Source organism: Lepidochelys olivacea (assembly GCF_965140295.1).
Source record: "Lepidochelys olivacea isolate rLepOli2 genome assembly, chromosome: 9".
Taxonomy (NCBI): domain Eukaryota; kingdom Metazoa; phylum Chordata; order Testudines; family Cheloniidae; genus Lepidochelys; species Lepidochelys olivacea.
The window spans coordinates 82,519,174-82,543,293 of NC_140419.1; the positions used below are offsets into that span (position 1 = coordinate 82,519,174).

The window sequence follows — 24,120 nt, forward strand, 5'->3', positions numbered from 1 at the left end:
TTTGAAATGCCACCTCAATACTCATGAATAGGTTGAGGAAGTGATCTCCTATTAGATTGCTACTAAGGCCCCTCTCCTTGTACCCATAATTTTCTATTGCATAAATATGTGACCTTACTTTTCTCTGCTTTCATTAGCTCCCCAGTTAGCAGGTCTCTTGCATATCAAGGTTTCATAATAAATCAGCAGCAAAATGCACAGGCTCCTAGTTGCACAAGGAAAATAAGTGAATTTTTGTTTTGTTTTTGTTTTCTCGAGGTGAGGGCATGGTGGGCTACAAATAAGGCCTTCTGAAAATACTTTTAGCATTCAATACTTATCACTGTCTTCATATAGTCCAGTCGTGTATGATCTGGCCTCGATTTGGTGAGATCACAAATATTTCTGTTTTCTCTGTTTTCTCTTTTATTATGTACCGAGTCAAAGAAAAAAATGGTTGCATTGAAAATTGTTTTCATTTTAAGTTTTCAAAAAATATTGGCATTGCAAAGTTAAACCCTTAGAAAACACCAAAGCTGTGATATGAGAGCACTTCTGACAGGATCAGCATAAAAATGTTTAAGAAACTTCTCAAAGAAAAGTAAATAGCAATAAATGTATGAAATGTAGTAGTTCTAATTTTATAACTATTTTAGAATTTATCCCAGGTTATTATAAAATATATAAAACTGAGATACAAAGTATCAGCAATATAACTTTGCACTTTAAATGATCTTCAGCTACAGGTTTTGCTTTAAGAAAACAGACACTTGAAAAGCAGCTGTTCTGTAGTCTCTAAATGCAGACATTTGAGTCCCTGTCAAACTTACCTTGAGTGATTTTCTGAATTCCTCCAACATTTCAACTTTCTCCTATAATGAAACCCAAAATTTCATCATTATGGTTTTTTTGCTCGTGTTTCTAAAGAAAGGACATTAAAATTTCCCAGCTTCAGTTTTAAAGTTCTTTTTTTTTTTTTTTTTTGGTGAGCTTTAAACCACAGGGCAAATCCATGAAATGAGGTAAGTAAATTTGGCACACTTTTAGTTATGTCCATAAAACTTTTGGTAAGTTGTATAAGTGAACAACATCATTTTCACTGTGAGTTACAGGTGCTTTCAAAGGGGGGTGGTTAATACATAATCACTGGAATGTTTATAGTAAATCAAAAGGCATAGTTCCAGAAAACACTCACAACCCAATGTTGATAGAGAAGTAAAAATATGTACAATACAGTCACTTGTTCATAGTTTGGCACAATTTTTGTTGTTGTTGTGGGTAATAGTGCATAAACTACTGTACAACAGTATGACTTTTAAAAGTCTTTCACGGAGAATACCAGATTAGGTTTGCTTTCAAAGAATAAATTCCCACAATTTCAAACTCTTCATTTCAGCACTTACATTTCAACATACCACAAGGCATATTTTGAAAGAAACAAACAAAAACAAAAAAAAAAACCAAACATCAAACGTCTTTCTAGAAAAAGGAGTCTCTTCTTCAAACACAGGTAAAACCAAAGATGTTGTTTCTGCTTTAAGAAGAATGTAGTCTGATTCCCTGCAGAAAAATCAAACATTTTATGCCATCTTAGTTAGCCTGTGTGGAGCCACCACAATAGGATCATATGCTCTAAACTCTGATACAGCAGATGACGCTTTATGATATAGGTTATGATATAAACAGCAGAGGGGGCTAGAAAGCACTCAAAATTGCCACATGAAGCTCAATTATGAATGAGTTTTCATTTTCAAACTAAAGAGCCTTTAGTTAGATATCTTGGCTTTTGGATGCGTAACCTCTTTTTTGTGTTTTGTTTTATACAAAATGTTCAAAAAAAAAGTCTTTCCTTTTCAAAATCATTAAAAAGAGCATGTAATTGTTTTGTTTTTTTTCAATAAATAAGTAATTAAAAACTGAAGAAGCCAAACAGCAGAAAAGAGTAGCCTTGTTAGTTTTTTAACCCCAGCCAAGCCAGAAAATGGGTCATTCTTTTAGGTAGCTTGCAAGTAATAAGTATTTTCATGCACTTAAAAAAAACTGTAAAAGGGGAATGTCTCTTTCATGCAACTCTTGCTTTCAGGAAGGAAAAAATGAGGAACAGCGGGCTTAGCAGGTAGTAGGAAAGTTAAGGGTGCATTCCAGCCAGTTTGGTGCAGCATTACCTCAGTTTTTCAAAAGAAGCTGTCACAGATGGGTCCTTATGGGTCTGTTCACGGTCTGTTCGCTTTACTTTACAGTTCTCATCCCTCAGTGATTTAGAACTTGATTTATGACGGTACAGCTTTTTATGGGTAGGTCCATTATTGCCTAAAGTGCTCAGGTTACTATAGCTTTTATCAAAAAAGGGAGAGTGAATGTCTATATTGTACCCAGTTGAACAGTTGGGGCGACTGGGATCACAAGTTGTGGCTTTGCCATTATTTTTGCTTGAGCCCTTGTTGCTTGACTTGTGATTCTTCGCAGTTCCCGGGGAATTACCATTTCCCTTTTTCTTGGACTCTTGTGATGTCCCTGCCAAAATTTTAAGAGTTTTCAATTTCAGGCTGTTAGATTCAGGCGACCGAAATATATCTGGGACGCTGTTATGGCCTACAGGCCCCCACAAGGGTTCGATTGAGGCCATCATAAATCTCTGAACATCTGCCATTCCAGATGCAATGTTAGATAAAATATTGGAAGGTTCCTCAAATTCCCTTTGATCATCATCAAGGAGGTTGTTAGTGTTTGCTATGCTAGTTTCGGACCAGCCTGTACTATTGTCTTTTCTTAGTGACCATTCACCAGATAGTCCATTATGCTTCCCTATCTTTACAGAGGTTGGGCTGCGGTGCTGAATGCATTCAGCTAGTGCCTTTGTTGTTGAGGCTGTATTATTTAACTGATTGACTGTCCTGCTGCCAGCTGCTTGAGCCTTTTCACCATTGACTCCAGCTGCATTTTTCCCTTTCCTTGTTGATTTGGGAGTCTGCCTGGAATTCTTACTTTGTGGTTTATCAGTTCCTTTGTTAGTTTTAGGAGATTTTTTCCTGGTGTTTTTCTGGGGAGAACTTTGGTTTGTACCTACATTCTTGCTGGATGAACTTTTCCTCTTAGATTTTGACACTTTACTATTGGTGCTAATTTGACCAGATGGCTCATTAAATGTTGACAAGCATGGACTTTTTTCAAGGAGGCCAACAGAATCTTCATCATTGAACATATGGAACTGAAACTGATGATTATTTAAAGTAAACCCACTATCTGCCTGATCTTGGGTCTGGAGAACCCCACAGTTCCACTTGACCTTATCAGTATTGCTTAGCACAGTCTGAGTGGTCTCCTGAAAACCTTTCAGATTGCTTAGCGATTTGGTATCTGACACAGTTATCTGAGGGGAAAGGTTGGGGGTGTCTGGAGGAGACATTTCCGAAAGCGATGACTGACGGAACTTATCAGGTGTGAAGTTGGAGATGTCTAAAAGGTCCGTAGACTCTTTCAAAGGGGTTATTTCATCTATACTTTGTTGGATCACTAGTTTGGGACTGCAGTGGGCCAAGAAATCATCATTAATATCATCTTCACCATCCTTTTCACAAGACTTTAGACTTAAAGAACTGTAATTGCTCGAACTAACTGACAGTGAGCCCACTGAATCAAAACTAATGAGTCTGCCATCATCCGTACTTAGTGTACCTCGTTGGAAATGAAAGCGCCCCTCTCCATTATTAAAATGGCATGACTGATAAGAATCATCAGACTGCACTTGTTGGTTATCCGGCACATATTTTTTTTGGTATAGCAATTTGCTGCTATTCAGATTTACTTGACTATATCCAGAGGCTGGGAGGTTATCTGCTCCTGCTGAGCCACCAAACTCATTTGATAATGCAGAAGCCTCCCTCATGTCACTTGCAAATTCCTGATGGTTGCTGCTAGCAGCCTTGTTTGCTGGCCACATGCTACTGAAGTTGCTCTGCTCAATTTCTAAGTGGCCAGGTGACTGCTGCAGTTCAGATTCAGAAGGCGGGGACAGCACACAACTCTGGGCTGTCTGCAGAGCAGAGAACTGCTTTTCTGCCTGAACAATGCTAGGGAGGGAATGCTGCCGTTCAGCAGGATGCTGGGTGAAGTATGAGATACCAGTGTTACTTGACAAATCAGAAGCATCTAACAATGTCTGCAGATACCCGCCGGGGATCAGGGGTACATTGGTGGTGATATTAGCAGGTGGTAGAGGCTTGTCTGGAGAGCAGGTGGCTGGCAGGAAAGTAGAATTTTTAGCAACCTTATCCTCCTGGCACTCAGAAATATGGGAGGTCTCTGAAGCACAAGGAATATTTTCATCCTTCAAACTAGCTGCTGTGTCCTGATTTTCCAAAGCAGGGGAGATTTCTCCTGTATTTGTGGCAGCTTTGATTTTCTTGCATTTCAATCGGGCTTCACTTTTGAATTTGATTCGGCGTAGCACTTTCCTCTCTGTTCCCTTATATTCCCTTTCCTGTGATTTGTACTTCACTGAGGCAATGCCTGTGATGTCATTTAAATGTAATCCATTTGCGCAGCTGGGGGTAGCGATGGCTAATGTCTGCATCCCTTTCAGGCCTGCATCTTCTTTACTGCTGCAAGGCTGCTTCTGATCAGAGGAGCAGGAGCCCAGTTTGTTCACCGATTGCTCAATGGCTTTAATTCTTTGAATCCTGTGCCTGTTTGCTAGTTTGCATTTTCGCTTTCTCGGGTGAGGGAGGAATGAGACATCCGAGCCATTAAGATAGAAATTCTGTTTGTGGTAAAGAGAGGATCTAAGATAATCCATCCGGCTCTGCTGCCTCTCTTGCCAGAAGCCCTTCAGTGGGGCCAGTTTTTCATACTTGCTGAGCAGTTCCTCACTTAGGGTAACAGTAGTCTCATTGGCATCGACTTTACTGAGCTTCACCAGCATATGCTTCTCCCCTTTAAATCTGTTAATGATGATGTACTTGATGATAACCGGGGGCTCCTTGCGAGAGACTTTTCGCCTTTTCTTTGGGCACCATTCGTCGTCATCTTCCTCTTTGGGTCCATCCGGGAGCCACTCTTTCTTATCCAGAATCTTCTCACTCTCAATGGAATCCACATCGTACAAGTAATCATCGCTGTATCGTACTTTCCTCTTTGCCCGCAGCCCATAGTTCTGCTGAATGAAGGAATTGGAATGTTCCCTGGACAGATACCTGCTACAATCCTTTATATCCCGCAGCACATCATCCGAGGACTCCGTGCAGGTGCTGTCATCACTGAACTCCCCAGAGTCCTCTGTGGAATTCACAGAGTCCAAGAAGTGGCTCCTTTTAGAGCCTATATACTGTACCACCTCTGTGTTGCAAGTTTTATTTAAGGCAGCTTTCTCCTTCTCCTCCTCCCCGTCCTCCTCCTCTCCATCCTCCTCTTCCTCCCCCCAAATGATGCCCTCCTCGGATTTGAATTGGGAAGGATCAGCCCCACCACCAGCCCCCCTCTTGAGGGTGCTCTTGTTGTCCCTTTTAGTGCAGTTGCCAAACACGCTGGGAAAGAAGTTGAACTGGGCATCCTCTTGCAGGGCATTGGTCTTCTCCCTCACGTTGTCTTGGAAAGATTCATATCTAATCTTTAAGGAGCAGACGTCACTTCCCAAGGTTGAATCATCATCATCAAACATATAATTATCCACATCTTCCTCAGAAAACAAGTTTACAGAAAGCTCATTTTTGGAGCAAAGGTCAAGCAGCTCAATTTTACTTTCACTAATGAAAGATTCGAAATAGCCCCACTCCTGGTTGGGATTTGTTAGCAAAGGTTCTTCACCATTGCATTTGTCTGATAGTAATCCCTCGTAATAATTTTTCTGAGTGGGGTCCTCTGAATCACTGTCAGATTTCTCTGCATCTCTTTTGTCTGCTGCCCTCGATTTATGCATAGGGAAGCTTAAAAGCTGGTCTGAAAGCAGCTGATCCCCATATCTCATGGTTTCTCCTGTGCTCATGCAGTGAATCCCTATATCAGAGACTGAACAGGTGTCATAATCCCTATTTATATCACCCACTTTCAAGCTTATTCCCGGCTCTGCATCAATGCCGTCCTTTGATTCAATAAAGCAGCCTAGACAGGTCCGGCTTGGCTGCATCAAGCAGTCACCAGTCAGAGCTGACATGCCTCCGGGCTCCATAATTGTGAATGGAGCCTTCTCACAATCGCCTGGCAGAGACCAGGAGCTCATGCTCTTTGTCACACAAGATGTAAGAGAAATAGCGTGTGCGGACGAGTCATCTGAAGTGTTCTCAGGTACATCAGTGAGTCTCAGAGGAGAAGGAGGGCTCAACAAACAGGGCTTCCTTGAAGTCAGAGGAGGCAGCACTCGGTGGCACACTTGATTTTCCTTCTGAGCTACTGTCAAGGCTGAAAACGTAACCGCAGTATCTGCAGCAGTGCAAGGCTTCCCATCACTGTCTGGGTCATGTGACTCTGGAGGAATTGAAAGAAAAAGGGAGAGTGGAAGAGAAGGAATAAGAGAAAGAGAATTAGTTTAACAACCTTGGGATTCTGATCTGATTATTTTCCCCTCCTCTTGCTATGTTTTGGGAGATGACTTTTGCAAACAAACAACTTCTTTGAAAAACAGCAGTGTCTTGCTTACAAGACTGCAAGACTTGTGCATATGGACAGATTTGGCATCTATGCAATCTACTATAGTCACCTTTATCAAGAATATTTATTTTACACTGAAACTGATGAGAAAACTAATTTAATGTATTTATGCCAATTTGCACTAGCTGAGGATCTAGCCCATAATGTGTTTATGTAAACACCCAGAGTTATAAAATACAATATAAAGTAAAGAACAAATGTGTTACTGCACTGTTAATGAGGAGAAAACTAGGACACCAAATCAAGAAACTCAGAAGATGAAGGTTTTCAAGGCAGCACTAACTCCAGCACATCACAAACTTGTGCATCTATTTAGTAACTTACAGGCAAAATTCTGGGGCTGTTGCGAGGTCCACGGTGCAGGGGTCAAGACATGAATCTCCATATCCCTCTGCACTCCCTGCAGACTAGCTCTGCAGTGACGCAGGGTATGTCTACACTTAAAACACTGCAGGGGCACAACTGCACCTCTGTAGCACTTCAGTCTAGACACTACCTACGCGGATGGGAGGGGTTCTCCCGTCGGCACAGGTAATCCATCTTCCCGAGAGGCAATAGCCTGGTCAACAGAAGAATTCTTCCATCAACCTAGAGCCGGTCGACACCAGGGGCTAGGTTGGTACAGCTACATTGCTCAGCCAGGCCTCTGTCTGCCAGTGCCTTGAGGAACAAGTATGGCCAGGGGATCTCCCATTCTATGGATCTATTGATATACAGAAATCTCTAGGGAGAACAGTGGCCTGTGGCTAATATTCCTGACAACATCCAGCAGTAGTGGCCTTAGGAGCACTGCTGAGCCAACAACTGCAAGATGGGGTTGAGGGTTCTGGACCTCAAGGCAGGTCTACACTGAAAACTTACATCGGCATAGCTAAGTCTCTGACCTAACCCCCAGCATAGACAGCACAATGCCAACAGAAGAATTCTTCCATCAAAATAGCGACCGCTTCTTGGGGAGACGGATTAACTACAGCGACGGGAGAACCCCTCCCCCTTTGCCATTGGGGGGGTCTACACTGCTGTGCTAGAAACTGTAGCTGCAGCTGTGAAACTGAGCGTGAAATTGGAATGGGATCAGAATCAGGCTCAAAGAGCTTAAGGCAGCTCCACGCGATTGGCAGTCTTAAGGGTTGAGACACCTTTAGCTTTAAAGCCTTAAGCAAGTAAGAGCAACCTAAAACTAAAGCGATTCAGCATGCACCCCACCTTCCAAGTAACGCTACCTTCGGGGCCCTGTGAAAATGGAAATGGAAATGTTTTACACATACACAGGCACATTACATTCCACCTTTAAACATATATAGCTTTAAAGCTACTGAACTGATTTCCCTGAAATGTGGTTTACTTTTCCTTTTTTAGAGAGGACTAAAAACAACAGGGTTCAAGAGTTCCTCACTTGAGCCATTTCTGAGTTTGAGGCTGCAAAAATTTCAATTGGATTATACGGGAAAGCAACTTTTGGGCCAGCTCCCATAACTTCAACACAAAATGAACAAAACAAATGAACAAATTCAGCTCCAACTTAAAAAAAAATAAACCAACTTTGAGCTGACAGTAAGCATGGGAAATTGAAGCCAAAAGGAATATGTCTGTGAAAGTTACAAGGACATGAACAAGGGAAGTTAAAATGACAATGGGAACTCAGTCTTAAAACATTCACTACCACCTAAATCATCTCCATTTTTTAGATCTACATCTGTAAAAATGCGCTTGACTCCTTTGAGGTGCAAATCCTGAAAAATGGATTTTCCAGGGACTGTATAATGATAAAGTCAAGATCATATTCAATTAAAAGGTGTATTTACTCAATGGACTGTAGTGACTTCAATGTACAGAGGGGCTGAGAGCCAAGAAGAGCATTTCAGACGTAACTATCGATTTTCTGGCTTTTGTCACAGTTTTTGGTCACAATTTTAACATTATTTCAGTATTTTATGGTAACATGTTAACTCAAAAGCTAAGTAAAAACACAGTAGCCCAAATACTCATCTATAGCCAAAGAGAGTGCAGTATAGTTGCAGAGAGGGAGGGGTGCAAAAGGGGCCTCCTTTGCACTCCCCAAGTTCTCAGCCTGTTTCATGCCAAGCCAATCACTGGCTGTAAGTTAGAGCTACCTAAAAGCTACTCTAAATTACACTGGATGCCAGTGTCCCCAACGGGTCAGTAAAGCAGTGAGGGATTGATAGGATATAGAGAAGCCCTGGCTACCACCATAATGAACATGCAAACATAAGAACGGCCATACTGGGTCAGATCAATGGTCCATCTAGACCAATATCCTATCTTCTGACAGTGACCAGTGCCAGATGCTTCAAAGCGAATGAACAGAACACGCCAATCATTGAATGATCCATCCGCTGTCATCCACTCCCAGCTTCCGGCAGTCAGAGGCTAGTGATACCCAGGGCATGGGATTGCATCCCTCACCATCTTGGCTAATAGCCATTGATGGACCTCTCCTCCATGAACTTAATTTTTTTTTGAACCGTGTTATAGTTTTGGCCTTCACAACATCCCCTGGCAATGAGTTCCACAGGTTGACTGTGTGTTGTGTGAAGAAGTACTTCCTTTTGTTTGTTTTAAACCTGCTGCCTATCAGTTTCATTGGTGACCCGTAGTTCTTGTGAAGGAGTAAATATCACTTTCTTATTCACTTTCTCCACGCCATTCATGATTTTATATACCTCTATCATATTCCCCCCTTAGTCGTCTCTTTTCCAAGCTGAAAAGTCCCAGTCTTTTTAATCGCTCCTCATATGGAAGCTGTTCCATACCCTTCTTCCAGATCATTTATGAATATATTGAACAGCCCTGGTCCCAATACAGATCCTTGGGGGAACCAGCTATTTACCTTTCTCAACTGTGAGACGTGACCATTTATTCCTACCCTTTATTTTCTACCTTCTAAACAGTTACTGATCCATGACAGGACCTTCCTTCTTATCCCAAGTCTGCTTACATTGCTTAAGAGCCTTCGGTGAGGAATATTGTCAAAGGCTTTTTGAAAGTCCAATCACCTGGTACAGAAACTGATTTAAGAGGTGATAAGTTACATACAACACTTAGTAGTTCTGCAATTTCATATCTGAGTTCCTTCAGAAGGGAGATGATGATGGCATAAGAACTGCCATGCTGACTAAGTCACAATCCCCTACACTGTAGTGATCCTCACATGGGCAAAGACACTGCTGTCAGCACATAACCTGCTTTTGGTTCAGCATCAAGTAACTGCACAGCACTGGAAGATCTGGGCCAAAACCTTTAGAAAATTCACTATTATACTCCAGTATTTAATTAAGACATTTTCCTATTTCTGTTTGTTTAACTGCATTTCATGGAAGTTGTATCAGATTCTACAAATCAAATCAGTTTCTATTGACAAGGTAACCATTGATTCTGCTTGGTAGGAGTAGATTAGGCACACGCATAATGGCCAGGAAATCTCTTTGTAGCTCTAGCAACTGTCACCCACTATTATTTTACAGACTGTTTGCATGTATCTGATAAAGAATAAGATTGGCTGAAACTGACAGATATATTCTGAATTCTGTCATGCTGGAAATCACAAATGTGTGTTTCATTTCTCACTACTCTATCAGCTAACAACAGTGCTATTCGCCTATACGTCTGGAGTTACTCTGGATTTATAGCTGTGTGGAAGAGAATAGAATTTGCACCTATAGACTTATGCTTCCAAATTCATTTTGATAGGGTACAAGAATCCGAGCCTATACCACCTCACAGGATTGGGCCCTCAAAGATCCAATATGGTCAAATATCAACAGTCAGAAAAATTAAAAGGCTAATAACAATTTTAAACAGAAACACGCACTTAACCATGTATGTTTAAATAAATTTTAGAGATGCTACAAAGAATGAAAATGCCAGTTTTTGTCGCAGTGCTAGGAACTTGAAAGCTAAATGACATCAGCAAATGCTCAGAGGAATTATTTGAATCGTAGAATCATAGAACTGGAAGGGTCCTTGAGAGGTCACCTAGTCCAGTACCCTGCACGTATGGCAGACTAATTATCTCGACCATTCCTGACAGGTGTTTGTCTAACCTCCTCTTAAAAATCTCCAATGATGGAGATTCCACAACCTCCCTAGGCAATTTATTCCAGTGCTTCACCACCCTGACAGGACGTTTTTCCTCATGTCCAACCTAAACCTCCCTTGCTGCAATTTAAGCCCATTGCTTCTTGTCCTATCCTCAGAGGTTAAGAAAAACAATTTTTCTTCCTCCTCCTTGTAACCACCTTTTAAATACTTGAAAACTGTTATCATGTCCCCTCTCAGTTTTCTCTATTCCAGACTAAACAAACCCAATTTTTTCAGTCTTCCCTCGTAGGTCATGTTTTCTAGACCTTTAATAATTTTTGTTGCTCTTCTCTGGACTCTCCAATTTGTCCACATCCTTCCTGAAATGTGGTGCCCAGAATTGGACACAATACTCCAGTTGAGGCCTAATCAGTGTGGAGTAGAGCGGAAGAATTATTTCTCGTGTCTTGCTTACAACACTCCTGCTAATACATCCCAGAATGATGTTCGCTTTTTTTGCAACAGCGTTACACTGTTGACTCATATTTAACTGTGGTCCACTATGACCCCAGATCCCTTTCTGCAGTACTCCTTCCTAGGCAGTCATTTCCCATTTTGTATGTGTGCAACTGATTGTTCCTTCCTAAATGGAGTACTTTGCATTTATCCTTATTGAAGTTCATCCTATTTACTTCAGATGATTTCTCCTGTTTGTCCAGATCATTTTGAATTATAATCCTATCCTGCAAAGCACTTGTAACCCCTCCCAGCTTGGTATCATCTGCAAACTTTATAAGTGTACTCTCTATGCCATTATCTAAATCATTGATGAATATATTGAACAGAACCAGACCCAGAACCAATCCCTGCAGGACCCCACTCATTATGTGCCCTTCTAGCCTGATTGTGAACCACTGATAACTCCTCTCTGGGAACGGTTTTCCAACCAGTTATGCACCCACCTTATAGAAGCTCCATCAGGTTTGCAGGCAAGCATAGCACTGAAGAATACTTTTAATTAGTTATTGCTTTTGAAAGCAACTATGGAGCAGTTGAAAATGACCAAAGACAAAGCTAGATACAGGAAATTTTGGGCATGTTCCTGAAAGATGCCAATCATTTCCCACTGATTTCAGTGGGAGTTGAAATTACTCAACAGTTCTCAGGATCATGACTTTACCAGTAGCATGTGTTTATGCACAGAAGAGGTGCCTAGAATTCTAATGTGATCTTGGGACAGCAAGTTGGAGGGACCATGCTGCCAAAATGGTCACAACAGTATGTAACAAAAACCAATACACTCAAAAAAAATCACAATTCAGATCTATGTGTGTGTGTGTGTGGGCATGCACATATGTGTGGGGAAAAAGCAGCAGTTGTTGCTTAAGGTTTAAAAACTGAAGATTCATAGCTGCAGCAACATATTTGCACAAAATATCCATCTGCCCCACTGCTCTACATTTTGAAGATGTCGGCAATACTCAGAAATTAAATACATGAACTAGGAAAGTAGATTGGCTTGCTGTTATCACTGCTGCTTCGTGCACTGTAATTAGGTTTCCTTACCATTTTCTTTCACCCCATTAATCAGGATAGTTTCATGGTCTTCTGAGGCACAATCCTTATCTTGTTGGTCATCCATCAATTTAACCTCTTATTGTTCATTCCATACTCCACTGCATCTAGCCAACCTGTACATTTCCAAAAACATAATTACAGTCATTAAAATTCCTGAAATAAGCTCACAGAACTGTGAATAAAAGAAAAAACATTACACACAGCTACTAACCCTGTTTAGGAGGACAAACACTATTTATTATAACAAAGTAGCTATCATATTTTCACTCTTCTAATCCAAAACCTCCCCCAGTCCAATGTATTTCAATGGAGTTAAAAAGAGATGACTCCATTTTCTTCCCAAAAGAACAACAAGCATCAGTAACACAATTTCTTTGCAGTTGTTGAGGAATTTTTCACTACCACCGAGAATTTTACTTCAGTGCAAATCCAAATTTCAGTGGTTCCCCAGAGAGGATGACTTTGTTAAAATGAGACTCCCAGCTTACGGACACCGACACCATTCCCAGCGCCTCAGTCCATTGCTGTGTCTGCCACAATGTTTCATTCAGTGGGCCACGGAGCCCAGTAAAAGATCTACTGACATATTTTAATCAAAGAGACTCCCCATATTTTCAGTAAAATTTCCCAGTCATAAACTATGTATTATTTAGAGCAGTGGTTCCCAAACTTTAACAGCCCGCGAACCCCTTTCACTAAATTGTGAAATCTCGTGAATCCCCTCCTAAAAATGAATATTTCCAGGGATTTAAGTTTAAATATCCTCCGCACGGCTCCTGCTGCTGGACCCCGTTGACTGCCCCAGTCAACTGAGCTCCATTGAGCTCGGGCTGCAGGTCCCGCTGACCGCCGGGGCTCGGGCTGCCAGCCCCAACTGCCCAGCCCCGCTCTCCCTGGGGCTTGGGCTACCAGCCCCGTGTGGAGTGCTGGGGTTCAGGCAGCCGGCTGGCTCATGGGGGCAGGGCTCGGGCTGCCAGCCCCAATTGCCCAGCCCCGCTCTCCCTAGGGCTCGGGCTGCCAGCCCCGTGTGGAGTGCTGGGGTTCGGGCAGCCGGCTGGCTCATGGGGGCAGGGCTCGGGCTGCCAGCCCCAACTGCCCGGCCCCGCTCTCCCTGGGGCTTGGGCTGCCAGCCCCGTGTGGAGTGCTGGGGTTCAGGCAGCCGGCTGGCTCATGGAGGCAGGGTTCGGGCTGCCAGCCCCAACTGCCCAGCCCCGCTCTCCCTGGGGCTCGGGCTGCCAGCCCCATGTGGAGTGCTGGGGTTCGGGCAGCCGGCTGGCTCATGGGGGCAGGGCTCGGGCTGCCAGCCCCAACTGCCTGGCCCCGCTCTCCCTGGGGCTTGGGCTGTCTGCCCTGCAACTGGGTCCCACCTGCTGCCTCTAATGCCCAGGGTCCTCTGGCCGCCATGAGTGAAATTTTTCTGGCGAATCCCCTGTAATGTTCTGTGAACCCCCAGGAGTTCGCGAACCCCAGTTTGGGAACCACTGATTTAGAGTATTTGCATGTAATTTTAGGAAGATTAACTTTTAAGTACGACAGATGCTCTACATTTTCCAGTTACAGGCTGCTTAATAATGTCTCCTGCCTGTTAAACATGCGTTCAGGAGATACACAGTCTAAAGTAGTAAGTGAGACAGCTTGACTTCTTTGGAATGGGCCGCTTGCTGTGTGAGGAATCTTTGGTGGGAGGAGTACTGCAATTTGGTAAGGAGCTTAAACACATCATGGATTGACATTAAACAAATCCATTCTGTCCCTCTCTTATGGTTTTCCAGGTGGAAGACAAATGTGCAATGATCATTCATTTCCAATAACCACATGTTAGGGTTGCCAACTTTCTAACTGCACAAAACCGAACACCCCTGCCCCTTCTCTGAGGCCACACCTCCTGCCCGGTCCCTTCCTCGAAGCCCATCCACCACTCACTACATTCCCCCTCCCTCGGTGGCTCACTCTCCCTACCCTCACTCACTTTCACTGGGCTGGGGCAGGGCTCTGGGTTGGGGATGAGGCATTTGGGGTGCAGGAGGGGGCTCTTGGTTTGGGGCAGGGGCTCAAGGATGGGGAAGGGCATTGGGGTGTGGGCTCACTTTGGGTGGCAGGGCTAAGGCAGGCTCCCTGCCTGTCCTGGCTCTGCACTGCGCCCTGGAAGTGGCCAACAGGTCTGGCTCCTACGTGGAGGTGCGGAAGTGCCTCCGCATGGCTCTCGCCCACAGGCACACTCCCCCCCGCAGCTCCCATCGGCCATGGTTCCCGGCCAATGGGAGTGCCAAACTGGTGCTTGGGACGGGGGCAGCGTGCAGAGCCCCATGACCTCCCCCACCTAGGAGCCAGACCTACTGGCCACTTCCGGGGCGCAGTGCGGTGCCAGGACACATAGGCACTAGCCTTCCTTAGACCCGCAGCACCGCTGACTGGACTTTTAACGGCCTGGTCGGCAGTGCTGACCGGAGCCGCCAGGAGCCCTTTTCAACTGGGCGTTCCAGTCCAAAACCGAACACCAGGCAACCCTACCACATGTGAGTAAAGTCGGATGACTGCACATTCAGCTATCCACACCTCACATTTTTGAACTGCTTGCTTGCTCATTTCAAAGCACCACAAATATGTATGTGCGTCTGGATGATCTCACATTCTGTATTTGGAATGCTGCACGCTGTAATAAATGTCCCTATTTATTTGAATCTGTCATCATCTCTGGTGTGTAGTGGTGATTCTCTAACTTGCACAGGGGCCAGTCAGCACAGGATGGAGAAGCTGAAGCCAGCTCCCTGACAGCTAACCTCCACCTCGTCTGAGTAAATTTGTCATTCACATTGCATACCACATTTCTCCAGAAAGAAAACACTGATACAGACACAGAACACTGGCAAGCTTGGACACCATGATTCCACGTCTTTTTAAAAAGACACCACTAGGATTTAATTTAGGTGAGTACGCGAACGACTCTAAGAATGTTTTCTTAAAACATTCCAACACCAAAATTGGGAAAACTTCCCCACACATTTGTTTCCTGCAGTTTTGTTCTACATCTTCCCCTTGGCCCTACTAATGAGCTGTATGAAAGCTGCAGATCATTGAATTGAGGGTTAAGATAACAATGCAACATCTGAAACTGATTCTCTTATTTCAACTTTCCATCAGTTGTTCTCCAAATCAGATCATCAAAAAATCCAAAATGTGCTTTTTTTCTGTTTTGTAAACCAAGGGGATGCTCCACAAGTCTTATGCGGCCTGGTATTCCTGGAGTGGAGGAAGCTGACTCCAAAGACAGAATGTGGACAGACATGAAAGCAATATTCCTGAGGTCAAATTCTGTTGGACAGGCTCAGTGTTACTGTCTCACAAAGAACGTTCTCTAAATAATATTCATCTCACACAGCCTCTCTCTGTCCTATAGGCAATAATGATATTGCAATGTATACAGAATCTTATTGTGTAGAAAAATCCTTTGATCAGTTTCCTTCAAGGAAGCACTTGTTCCTTTTCCTATAAACAGAAAGCATGGCTAAAATCTACATTTACTTATTTTGCAGGGGCTGAAATCAAAACTAGGGCAGAGGAAGAAACACCCCCAAATTACAAGATTAAAATATCTGGACTACTTTCTACATTTGTCTCCTGCCAGGTAATCTGAAGGCCTAAAGTGCTAGCTGTGTTATCAGTTACTATACGTGTAGAGCCTGATTCTGCTCCCACTAGTATTAGTTTTACACTCGTGAAACTCCACTGACTTCAACTGAAATGCTACTGAGTTACGCATGTGTGAGAGCAGAATTTGTTTAATTACTCGCGAAGATGCTACAGTTTATTTTGCTTCTCCTCTGCTAGACTCATGAGACACTTGTTTTCCCAAGTGCAGTGCATGAGTGTCCTTGACAGATATACACATGGAGTGGACCACTGCCCTCTCAGACTAGGAGAGTCAGCCACTTCTTTGCTCCAGTCTCCCAGTGGGGGAAATCGGCAGGCTAGTGGCAGGAGCAGGCATGCCAGGGTGAGGCAAAGGAAGCACCTCTTTCCCAGCCAGCTCTTGGTCCCACAGTGATCCACCAGAAACATATCAGATCACCTGGGATTGTGGGATCTTGTCTGTGGAAACCCCAATTCTGCTGGGAGTCCTTGGCTGATGATTGGGCAGGAGGCTGCCCAGTGCTACAGCTGGTTCAGGGGCACAGGGCCTCTGCACAGATGGCCCTGGTCTCTTGTAGATCTTTGGGGATTCTCCAAGTTCATTGCTGGGCCCTGTGGGCTGTTCCACGAGGGGCAAAAGTTGCTCCCTCAAATGACTGATTGGGAACAAATTATGCAATGGGATCTTTGGAGAGATTTCCCTCTCCTCCCCCAAGGCCCCTCCAGCAGGTTTTACAATAGGAGGAGGGGTGATCTGGCTCACAGTATTTTCAGGCACAGCAGTGCTGGTCTTGGAGATGTCTTGCAAGTGCGTACAGTGGATGAAGATAAAGAAACCCAATAAGCGGTGATAACCATGTCATCCAGTATCTGGCTGCTGATATATATGTCTACAGCTTGATGCGGATCTCCTGACTCAATTTTCCCATGTGCCAGCATTATCCTCTGAGGCCAAATACACCTCCAAGCATGGAAAAATCCATGCTGTAAAATAAATATTCTACTGTGGGTATGAACTGCCTGGAAAATGGAAACTGATCTATAGCTATCAAGTTAGCTTTATGAATAGAGATAAGATACACATACCTATATACACACAGAGGCCAATATTAGGTAGGTAGGTAGATGATCCAGTGGTGATAGCTGCTCCATAGTTAAGGCTGAAACAGAGTGTTAGTTTAAAGCTGAATATATGGAGGGTCAGTAGCCCTCAGATGAGACCCAGCATAGCGATTCCAATAATCAAATACCTAGTGAAGTGTCCATTGCTTGTTTTTGTTGTGGATGGCAAGGGTTGCAAGAGACACAGAATTGAGGGAAATCTTTTTTACGGAGAGGAGGATTAAAAACCACCATCATGGGAGATCTGATTTTCTGCAACAGAGTTGTAAATAAGTGCAAGTGTTGGAGTGAGGCCTGTATGTGCAATTAGGTCTTAGAGAAAACCTCCAGAGAAATTAATTAGGTGTCAAAGCTTCTGATGCCTCTGACAGGTCTTATAAGAATTAGGATACTTTTAATGAAACCATATACTTTAAAAAACACACCAAGTAAATGTCTCTAAGATATTTATGCACTGAAAAGTAACACAGCAAGAGAGCCCAGGTTTCCGCATAGTAAAAACAGACACTGCACACTCTGTGTTCTCATTAATACAAAGTCTTCCCTCTTCTTGGAGTGCTGTATTCATTAGGCCTTTCACAGAATAAAAAAACATGAATTGCAAAGCCCTCTCTAGCTAGGGCTCTAGGGCAGGTGCTTCTTCCCCAGGCATCAAACTGTAGCAAGTGAAAAAAGAATCAGAGCAGTCCAAAATATAGATATATTTCCTTTCCAGCTATGAGGGCTGGAGTCCTTCTTGTAGACTTTCTGACCTCCCATTTCCCTTCCTAAGCAAAGTCAGCATATTTTATACCTCCTGCTAGGTTAGCTGAAAGGGTAGCAAGGGCCATCTGCCAAGCAAATCCAACTTCAAAACCCTTTGCTGGATCTGGAGATGTTCCCATGGAAGATACAGGGATACTGAATTCTCTTCAGAGAGCATCTTGGGGCAATCAGCTACCAATCCTAAACTCCAGAGTATCCTTGTATTCAAAGAACCAGTATACCCAGTCCCAGACACAGAAACTGAATGACTTTATTTTCCTTCTAATTTCTAAGGTTGTCATAATCATCCTTCAGCTATTTCAAGTATTCTTCTTCATCCTTGATATTTATAATAAATTGATATCTTGTGTGTGACTACATTTAATATTTTCATTTGCCAATAGACAGGGGATCTCAGTCTGTCATTTGTTCCATTCCAGGGTACCTTAAAATGCCTAGTATAAAAGAATCCACTTCTCATAGAGGTGGCAGAAATAAAAATCGATGCCTTGGAACTGGAAGTACTTCTGCTTGTTTTATTTTACCAATGATGTTGGCTTTATTTAGAACAGAGGTACCCAAATTTTCACCAGCAACTTGCCAGGACCCAATAAAATCGAACAGATTGCACCCACCCTCATCTTTAATAAGATGATCCAGACTACAGAAAATACAGGTTGCAACATCCAATTTAGTCCAGCCATTCAGATCAAGATGAACATAGTGTACTAGGAACAGTAATCTCTGAAGCCTGTATATCTGTATTTAAGCTTTGTCCAGCCATAGGCTGCACTGTAGAGCACTGTAAGCCACCCTTTGGTTACCTGATACACAACTTTGAGTTGTAATGATTCTGGAGCATGAAGATAACCTTATAAAGCAGAAGAGCTGTTTGTGTGTAAAGTTGCTATACTTGTGACTCATGATTTGATATAATTTTTGTTACATGATCATGTAGCATTTCTCAAATAATACAATATCCAACTTGTTCCCTATAATCTTAGGCACACAAGGAGCATCTTGCAGCAGTGTGCATGCCAGACAAACAGAATCCACAAGAATCTTGTATAGGAAATGCATACAATATTCATCAGATTATGCATACTTTCAACATAGAGAAATAGTTTCATTTAGATGATATAGTTGGGCCAATAGAATTTACAGGTAAGGTAGCCTCATAGTCTTATCCCCTGAACTAAATCTGAAGAAGGCTATGCAGCTGATTGAAAATTTCTTTGCAATCAGGTATGTAAGGTAAATTCATGGGTGCTAATAAAATAATTAAAATTCATACCTTAGAGAGAAGAGAACTTATCATGTCTTATAAAAACTAAGTCAATAAAGATCAGATGCCACACATTTTTATGTAATGATGCAGAAAAATGTTGCTTTATTTGAGGAAATAGTATGTGATTGTGTAATTAAAAACATAGAGCTTGTCTACGTGAACATATAGTTCACAGCAAGCTGGGGTGTGGATCTAGCTCGAACTAGCTTAAAACTGGACTAGATCAAAGCAAACTAATGAACTGTTAATTTGCATCAGGAGGATCCACATGGACAGTTAGTCCACGAGAAGCTAGTGAGTGCTAGATTCACAACACAGCTTGCCACAAACTGTATGTTTGGGTAGCCAAGCCCTTGTAATACAGACACATGAGGGAGCAGAGTTAAAGTTGTGCATGTACTTTAACTTTAGTATTTCCTGACTTTTGAGTGCTTAATCATACAACTTTCATGATACCTTAAGATAGTTTTTGTAGGGAATTTTAATTCTCTTTAAAACACATGTGCAGGCAGATTTGTTTAGTAGGTTCCCTGCATTTGTAAAACAACAAGTGTTCTTACAGGGCTCTCTCTTCCATTATTCCATTCACGTTTAATAAAGCAGTGGACATTTGCTTTTGAGAATTGGTTCATTTTTTAAAATTTCCAAACAGCTCTATTCACAAATTTACGCGCCTCAGCAATTCACCCAACTAGATGAAAGAGTCATAATGAGGTACAAAGACGCGTCACTTAATTTTATCTTTGAAATAATTTTGGTTCAGCCAGATTTTAAAGTCTGTTTTTTAAGGCAAAATACTGTGTTAGGACAGATTGTAGCCTGTAAGAGATCAGTCCAGCTCTCCATCTGTATCCAGGTAACAATGTGGAACGCACATATTTAAGGGGGAGTGAGGAGAGAATCTGGACAGCTGCCACAACTGCCTGGGAAGCAATGTTTAGTTAAGTCTCAGATATCACTGAAAGATGATGTGGAGATGTCACCCTGTGGGTGAAACATTTTTCTGCATGTCAAATATTCAGCCCTGGGTCTCAGATGTGGAATCCAAATGCTCTGGTCCTGCTCTAGCTTTAGACAATGTGAGATTCCTTTCTGTGAATCTGAGTGCCTCCTCATCAGCCTTCTTTCATTCATAATCATAGGAACATCACTGCAAATTGGTCATATCCACTGCTGAGTCCCCAAACGATAATACTATGATCTGAGAATCTCAAAAAGTGTCCCCTGCATTAATGAACTGAACCATAAAACAACCCCATGGAGCTGGAAAACAGTATCATCCCCATTTTACAGAGGGGGAAACTGAGGCACAAACCAGTGACATGACTTGCTCAAGAACACACTGCAGAAGAGCAGCAGATCTGGGAGTAGAACCCAGAAGACCACTAGACCATACTGATTTCCAGACCACCTTTTCCAGTCTCACCGAATGGCTAATTTCCAGTATCACTATGTATGCTACAGTGTGTGTGAAAGCATATACATTTCTATGTCCATCCTAACCATCTGCAGCCCAGCCAGTCAAAAAACATTCATCTCTTCACAGGAAGATAACTAGTGACCATCATGGCTATGTTTTCCGTGGGTAGTGCCCTTTTCTGGGGTCTAGACTCCTTCGATTTAGGTAACAAAAGAGATGTCTGATGCACTAAACTCAGTATCTTTTGTGAGCCACAGGTACACAGTTCACTGTCAAGCTCTGAGCCTAAGAGAGAGCTATTAGTTGTCTAAAATGCATGCAAGGCTAGCACAGCACCTTCCTTTTTGTGTTGGTGGTGAGTAGGTGGTTCCTTAATGATCCGGCAAACATCCTTAGCATAGTTCCCTTGTAATTATATCATCAATACCTTGTGTGGATTCACACACACAGTTAGTTCACACTGACACTTTGCTGGTCCTATAACCATTTTCTCCCCCACAGACTGTCATTCAGCATCAATTTTTTTTTTTGTTTGATTAAACTTTTTCAAACTAAGAGGAGGTCAGTAAATTTCACCACTCTCCCTATATAAAGCAACAAGGGGAGGGGATCATAAACAAAGGCATTTATCAGCGTTTGCTGGAGGTGTTAGTCTTTGCATATTGAGTAGCAGTGCTGTAATTGTTTCATTAGAAGGACTCTGGTTTTGCCCGCAGCACTAACAATGTTTAGAGTACAGAGGAAAAAATACAACAGGCAGCACCAGAGCAAAGATAAATTGATAAATGCTCCACACTTGACATTAGTTAATACATTGCAGCTTTATTCACTTAAGGCAGCCAAAGAATCATTCCTCAGTAAAAATAAAAAATAAACATCTGGATCCATGGACACAGTATTGGTGCAGAGCAAGAAATGATGGAACAGAAAGGTGAAGCATGTACTGTATATGCCTTATATCGTCACTGCTACACTTGCAAGTCATTTCCCACTTCTAAGTATTTGGCTTTACTCAAAGCAAGCTTTTGCATGTTGGCTGAAACCTAACTAATTTGTCTCTGCTGAGCTTTCTGTAAGGGTGGCAAAGAAGTAATCTCAAGGAGACTTTGCATTGGGTTTATAACAGTATTCTAAGTAAACCAGCCGCACTGATGCAAACATAGGGATTGTAAATACATAAATAAATTGAAAAACAAAGTGAAAGATGCTTTTAAAAATGGTTTTAATCCCCTCTTACTGTAGGAGGAAGTTCTGAGCCCCAGATCACAAAGAATTCTGTAGAGATAGCATCAAACAGAAAGTGAAAGCAACCTAGTAAATGTTAAACTAATTGTGAATTCAAGGTTACATGCTGGAAAAACAAAATAAGATCATGGTTAACTCATCATCTGCAATAAATCTGAATCTGCTAGAATAACTTGTAGATTCTGACAAGGCAGACTGAACGTTTGCGAAGAAAACATGCCTGTCCTTCAAAGACAGAGTAGTCATGGCACGCAGACCAGTAAGGCTGATTCTACCTGGTAACTGCGCATTAGTAATCCTCCAACAGAGAGCACGCTGGAGCCACAGTCAAACCACTGCTTCCCCACCCTCCTCTTCCCAAACTTGCATTGCTCGGTATAAACGGGCATTATGGAAGAAGGAATGTGACTCCTAGACGAAGGCTCTGAATGGGAGGGTAGCCAGGATAACTCCATGTGTCCAGGGACCTCAGACAACTGCTACTAATAAGCAGCAAACATTTTATAACAGCAGTCCTCCACATGACACTACCTAACAGTTTTCATTTCCAACACACTGCACCAACCTTAATTAATGTATCCTCACAATAGTTTCATATGTAGCTCAGGCCATTATGTAAACAGAATTTTATCACAGGAACATTTTTGTGGGACCCTTTGTTAAATTAATGGGAGGCTGGCTGCATGACACTAGTTTCAAGACAAGGAAACCTTTGATGGATGGAGGAAAGCGCTGGGGGCCTCCATCATCCTGCACTTAATCTTGTGCTTTACAAATGTGCCACCAAATGAGAATTCTCCATTCACTCAGGTAACAAGGTAACTGTGGATGTGTGTAATGTGACAGCACAAAGTGCAGGATAGGGACAAATCAGGCCTTTAGCCTCTAGTCTCATGATGAAATCTCACCTGAGAAGTGGCTGTGGTGCAGCTGTACTGTGGTGCATTACTGAGTAGCTCATAAAGAGAGAAATCTCCACTAATGCAAATGGCCAAATCTGGACAAAAAAATCCAGCTTCTAAACTAGATGTTTTTATATGGCTCGTGCACATATTTAAGACCTAACAAAAGAATATGAGCTTCCATTGCAATAGTCAAAAGGGTGATCATTGGATATGTAAATGGGAATCTCAAGTAAGAGTAGACAGGTTATTTTAACTCTGCACTTGGCCCTGCTGCTGGAAGACTGTGTCCAGTTCTGGTGTCCACAAATTCAAGAGGATGTTGATAAATTGTAGGAGGGTTTAGAGAAGAGTCATAAGAAGCCCTATAAAGTCTACATTTAAAATTTAGGTCAGCATAGGTATGGTGCTGACAGGTGTGAAAAATCCACATCCCTGAGTGCTGTAGCTATGCTACCCAACCCATGGGGCAGACACAGCTAGGTTGTTGGAAGAATGCTTCCATCAACCTATCTACCATCACTTGGGGAAGTGGTATTCCTACAGTGACAGGGAAAAAAAGTTGATGTAGGTTAAGTCTACCCTACAGAGTTATGTCGGCATAGCTACAGCACCATATCTATGCTGTTATAGTCCCTGTTAGGGTAGTCATGGCCCAAGAAGCTCCCCTTTAATATCTACTGCTGCTGCTGGGAAAAGAGAGGTGCGAAAGAAACTACCTCTAGTACCATGGCAGCCGAAAGAGGATCCTGCCGGCAAAAAGTCTGTGAAGGGGCAGGGATAGAAAGCTCAGAAAGCTGTATTTTCAATTAAGCTCTCCCACCAGGTGAGTTTTTGCAAGCTTTTTCAGAGGCAGCATTCACCCAGTCACTCACCCAGAATCAAGGTACTTCAAGGGGTTTAACAAAATCCATACAAGACCTCGATCTTTTCATACTGCCTTTTAGGCTTACCTTTTTATTCACCTAGCCTCAATGAAAAGGCCTGTGAGGCAGAGGCCTTGAGGATATTACGGTAGCCATTGCACGCTATACAAAATACTGTACAAACAACTCAAGTCCTCATTCAGATTTTCAGAACTGTTTTTTTGGATGGTAGCAGATGACTATGTGGGGCTTTCATCTATTTTGAGCTCAAATTGATTGGCAATTTTGAAGAATGTGTTGCAAATTGCTATGCTAATCATGGTAAATCAAGCCATGTAACTATATTAAAATAACATTAGCACTGAGACAGAAACTGAGAAAACCAAGGAAATGCTGAGTTAAGGTTTCTTGCCCTGGAATCTTCATCTTGCCCACTTGTGCCTCGATATTTTCTGCCATTATGTGTTGTGAGATCCTAGAGCGGATAACTAGAGCATTATAATGCTTAGGGCACATAAAGAATGTTTTACATTTTACATTTTCAAAGCAGTGGGGGAATATTTTCAGAAAAGTGAGTTTTTGTGGCACACACAATTTTGCACCCACATTGAAATAGCAGGCACTTGGTACTTTTGCTTCAACCTACCTGATCACAGGCAGAAA

General features: G+C 42.6%; 1 protein-coding gene across 2 annotated transcripts in view; it reads right to left on the reverse strand.

Moving 5' to 3' along the window:
- Window positions 1-675: 675 nt before the first annotated feature.
- Window positions 676-24,120, reverse strand: part of NEXMIF (neurite extension and migration factor) — a 226,168-nt gene continuing 202,723 nt past the window's right edge. For both annotated transcript variants that reach the window (XM_084639966.1, XM_084639965.1), the window contains exons 3-5: window positions 12,229-12,353; window positions 2,145-6,438; window positions 676-1,539 (exon numbers count right to left, since the gene is read on the reverse strand). In XM_084639966.1, the coding sequence (XP_084496092.1) occupies window positions 1,386-1,539; window positions 2,145-6,438; window positions 12,229-12,304 (4,524 nt within the window). In that variant the 5' untranslated portion in view covers window positions 12,305-12,353 and the 3' untranslated portion in view covers window positions 676-1,385. The remainder of the gene's footprint in view (window positions 1,540-2,144; window positions 6,439-12,228; window positions 12,354-24,120) is intronic.